Below are 3381 nucleotides of genomic sequence, written 5' to 3'. Positions count from 1 at the left end.
TTATCCACCCGATCTTGCTTCCTGCGACATTGTTCGTTCCTCAGAATGAAAAAAAACCTTAAAGGAAAACGCTTTGCAGATGTAGAAGAGGTGAAGGAGAAAATGGTGATAACATTAAAAGGCATCACTTCACAAGATTTCCAGGAATGCTTTGAACAGTGGAAAATGCGTTCGGACCAATGCGTAGCTTCAAATGGAAAATACTTTGAAGGCAATAAGTGTGTAAACATGTAAAACTAAGTGAATAAAATAATATAAAATTCCAGCTTCTTTGGGGTACCCTCTTGTATATCTCTATGTTGTACCTATTTGGAATCGAATTGTACTTGGGCATAACAAAAAAAAATGTTCCAAACTTTTGGCCACTACTGTACACACACACACACACACGCTCACGCGCATACACACATTCATACATAAACGAGAGAGGGTGTGGGAGAGAAAAAGAGAGAGGGTGGGATGGGACATACTATATTAACCCATTAATGTATTTGAACTGCTTGTCATTGTTCATAATTACTATTTCATACCATTAAGTGTATGTTCAGTTGCTATTGAACTCCTGCTAATCTGGTTGATTTCTGTGTCCCCATGGGGAGACCACATGAGCTATTGTCTACTCAGCTATAAAAGAAAGACAACATAGCAAGCTAACATAACTCTTGTTAATTATACAATGTACCTGTTACATGCAACAGTGAGTTGGACTTACTCTTGCCAGCCACATGCACTGTGCTTGCAGATCTTAAGTGTCTTGTCATGTATATAATGTTTGCTTGGCGACAGATATAAGCTATTTTCCTTTCTTTTTTTATAAACTACTTATTCTCCATTTAATAGTGTCACACACTGTTGGTTTGGCCAGCTGCTTCATGTTAGAAACTTGACTGTAACTGATTTCTTTTTCTTTCTTTTTTTTTTTTGGTTGCCGTTTATCTGTATTTAATGCTGTTAATTACAAAGCTATATTCCTCTTTTCTAGGTAACTGACGCAACTGCTTTATGAGACATTATCCCTAAACAATCATGAGTACAACCAGCAGCTTCAACGATCTTACTGATGAACAACAACTGTTAAGAATCAGTAAAGAAAAGGTTCACGATTTTCTACTTGCCATTATTTATCTGGGCGTCGCCATGATAATGGGTGTTATTGGCAATGCCTTTGTCAGTTACATTTACCATTACAAACTGAGGCCAACACCAGCCAATCTGTTTGTTGTCATACTAAGCTTCTGTGATTTCCTTGCCAGTTTAATATGTATACCTATGGATATTTCTATCCTTACACATCCATATGTATTTGAAAGTGATCCTGCATGTCGTGTTATAAGATTCTTTGTCATGGATTTATCCATCACTTCTGGAGTCATTGTCTTCGCCATTTCTATAGACCGCTTCAAGAAAGTATGTTTGCCTTTGAAGAAACAATTCTCTCGACGCCAGGTTGGAATCATTTCAGCTGTTGTCATCATCTTTGCAACAGTTCTTTCATTGCCAAGCTTTTATGTTTATGGAACCAAACACTTTACAATACCAGGAACTTACTTGAACGGCTCCATTTGCTCCATATCAGAGAAAGCTCACAAGAGCGTTTCCTCTGGTTTTCTAATCCTTCTCATGTCCATATGTTTACTTCTGTTAATAACATTCAGTACAATTTACTGTTTGATTGCAATAAAATTGTGCCGCTACAAAAAGCAAAGAATATCGTTGGGTGACTCCATGAAAGTGAAGTCTGTTAGTCATGATGACAATTCAAGAGAGATGACCGACAGTAATGACTACATCAAAGAAAACCGCCGTATTGACAAGATACAGAAGTCAAAAGCAAAAGGTTTTACTTTGGAGAAGGAAACATTTCGTGTTCGTTCAAATACACAGACATCTAGAAGAGAGCCAACTTCCTTCATGAACATGACACGAACAACTTTAATTATGTTCTTTGTGACTCTCACTTGGGTATTAAGTTACATCCCTCATTTAGCTTCAGTTTTAATATTAAGCAGAAAGCCCGAGTTTAAAGAGACACTAAATCCGACTAACAGCGCCCTCTTTGAGATTGCACTGCGTTCTTTCTACTTAAATAACATGATTAATCCATTTATTTATGGCATATTCAACTTTCGATTCCGCAATGAAGTTGTTGTATTACTGCGAAAGACTTTCTGTTGTTTAAAATTGAAACCATCTTCTTGAGGAAACCGTTTCTCTTTTGTTCCTTTTGTATTTTTATTGAATAATGGAATGCTGCTCCCATACCAAGGATGGTGTTGTTATTACTGGACTGCCTTTAAAATGTAAATGAAAGCTTTCCAGCTAATTACTAAGGATTCATTGATCAACATATTATTCTTACCTGTAGCCCATAAGCTCACTCTATCATTTCTACTTTAACTACAACATCCTCCACACCTTGGAGCCAACCAGATCTTTATCCTTTTATCTTTTATGTGTTTCAGTCATTGGACAGGACTGTGGTCATGCTGGAGCACCACCTTGAAGGCTTTAATTGAACAAATTGAAACCCAGTACTTAGTGTATTTTTTTAAAGTCTGGTGCTTAACCTATCAGTCCTCTTCTGCCAAACTGCCAAGTTACAAGGATGTAAACAAACCAGCACTGGTTGTCAAACAGTGTTGGCAGACAAACACAAAACAAACACACGTGTGTATATATGTGTGTGTGTGTGTATACATACATACACAACAGACTTCCACACAGTTTCTGTTTACCAAATTCAATCACAAGGCATTGGTTGGCCTGAGGCTATAGTAGAAGACACTTACCCAAGGTTCCATGCAGTGAGACTGAACCCAGAATCACATGGTGGTTAAGTGAACCGTTTAACCACACCACTATGCCTGTGGCTATACTTTCTTTTCCCCAGTTCACCAAATCTAATCACCATACTCAATCCTTCTTCCCAATATTGTCAACCTTCTGGAATTTCCTGCATGCCTGCTTTTCACCTGCAAACATTGATTTATAAATGTTTAAACTGAATACAATCTGCATTAATTTTTCCAGTATTGAAGGACCTAAGAAAGTCATGGATACAAACTCTTTCTCCTAATGAAACTATGTAAAATAAAAAAAAAGTAAAAAAAAAAAACGTTTTTTTTTAAAATTACAATTCAAACACTTTGGAATAGTGCATCTATGACCAGGTCTTAAACGCATGAGAAAAGACTGATATTAATATGTATAATACTATTACATTATAAAACATAACTGTATACTGCATGGTGCAGTGCAAAAGAAAGTCTTTATACATGCATGCATACACCATTACACATATACAGGGTGATTGAAAAGTAACTCCTTATCTTAAAATACTTTTAATTTATTAATTGTAATTTTTACAGACAAATGGATATG

At 36.4% G+C, this 3381-nt stretch overlaps 1 protein-coding gene across 1 annotated transcript in view; it reads left to right on the top strand.

The window, feature by feature from the left end:
* LOC106868662 (nematocin receptor 2) overlaps positions 1-3375 on the top strand; it is a 22845-nt gene extending 19470 nt beyond the window's left edge. The window contains exon 2 of the mRNA XM_014914039.2: positions 983-3375. Coding sequence (XP_014769525.1) covers positions 1027-2199 — 1173 coding nt within the window. The 5' untranslated portion in view covers positions 983-1026 and the 3' untranslated portion in view covers positions 2200-3375. The remainder of the gene's footprint in view (positions 1-982) is intronic.
* Positions 3376-3381: the final 6 nt, after the last annotated feature.

Source organism: Octopus bimaculoides, chromosome 18 (genome assembly GCF_001194135.2).
Source record: "Octopus bimaculoides isolate UCB-OBI-ISO-001 chromosome 18, ASM119413v2, whole genome shotgun sequence".
Classification (NCBI taxonomy): Eukaryota; Metazoa; Mollusca; class Cephalopoda; order Octopoda; family Octopodidae; genus Octopus; species Octopus bimaculoides.
Note: the sequence above shows the minus strand (reverse complement) of the source record. Positions and strands in the feature narration are given on the sequence as shown.